Source organism: Rhagoletis zephyria, unplaced genomic scaffold, assembly GCF_001687245.7.
Source record: "Rhagoletis zephyria isolate East Lansing unplaced genomic scaffold, Rhagoletis_zephyria_1.1 Rzeph_scaffold_00597, whole genome shotgun sequence".
Lineage (NCBI taxonomy): Eukaryota > Metazoa > Arthropoda > Insecta > Diptera > Tephritidae > Rhagoletis > Rhagoletis zephyria.
Genome location: NW_016157681.1, coordinates 199,911 through 200,775, shown reverse-complemented (window position 1 = coordinate 200,775; position 865 = coordinate 199,911). Strand labels below are relative to the sequence as shown.

Sequence of the window (865 nt, the reverse complement as noted above, 5' to 3'; positions counted from 1 at the left end):
AGAGGTTAGTCCGCTCTATAAAGAACGTACTCTATCGCATCATGCACCACACTCATACAAACGACGAAGTTCTTCGAGCAGCCTTAATGGAAGCAGAAATGATAGTCAACTCGCGTCCACTGACATACATCCCATTGGATCATGAGACCGATGAAGCGCTAACACCCAACCACTTCTTGTTGGGTAGCTCAAGTGGCGTTAAACCAATTGCTGAACCAGTAACTGAAGGTGTTTTATTACGACGTAATTGGCGATCATCTCAGCAACTTGCCGACGCCTTCTGGCGGCGTTGGGTCGCGGAGTACCTTCCCATCATAACACGAAGAAGTAAGTGGTTCGAAGACGTAAAGCCGATCGAAGTTGGCGACATTGCCTATATAGTCGATCAAAACAATCCAAGAAACTGTTGGCCAAAAGGAAAGGTGGTTAAAGTGCGCACGAGCCCTGATGGAAGAGTTAGGAGTGCAACGCTTAAGACTGTGTGTGGTGTATATGAGCGCCCTGCTGCCAAAATTGCTGTTCTTGATTTAAATTCGGTACACCCTGATTCACAGGATATACCAGGGGGGAGTGTTACAAACAGTGTGGCAGCATCACTACCGAGAGCTTTGCCCTACGACAAATAAAGCTCAGCGTGAGTCGTTTGGAGAAACTGAACGGCTGAGTTCGTTCGGTAAGAGGCTAAAAACACAGGAACGGGAGCAGTAAGCGACATTCGGAAAATCGCGTGCAAGGGGCAGCAGCAAGACTAAGAATTATTTAACCTGCGGCGAAGGTTGTTGAATTTAATTAAAATAAAGATTTGAAATCGACTTTTAGTTGTTTTACTCAAGCCGGGTTCAAAAAATTTAGTTTATTGCCTACA

General features: G+C 45.5%; 1 protein-coding gene across 1 annotated transcript in view; it reads left to right on the top strand.

Annotated features, from left to right (window-relative positions):
* Positions 1–664, top strand: part of LOC108360634 (uncharacterized) — a 9,078-nt gene extending 8,414 nt beyond the window's left edge. The window contains exons 2-3 of the mRNA XM_017612999.1: positions 3–327; positions 555–664. Coding sequence (XP_017468488.1) covers positions 3–327; positions 555–664 — 435 coding nt within the window. The remainder of the gene's footprint in view (positions 1–2; positions 328–554) is intronic.
* Positions 665–865: the final 201 nt, after the last annotated feature.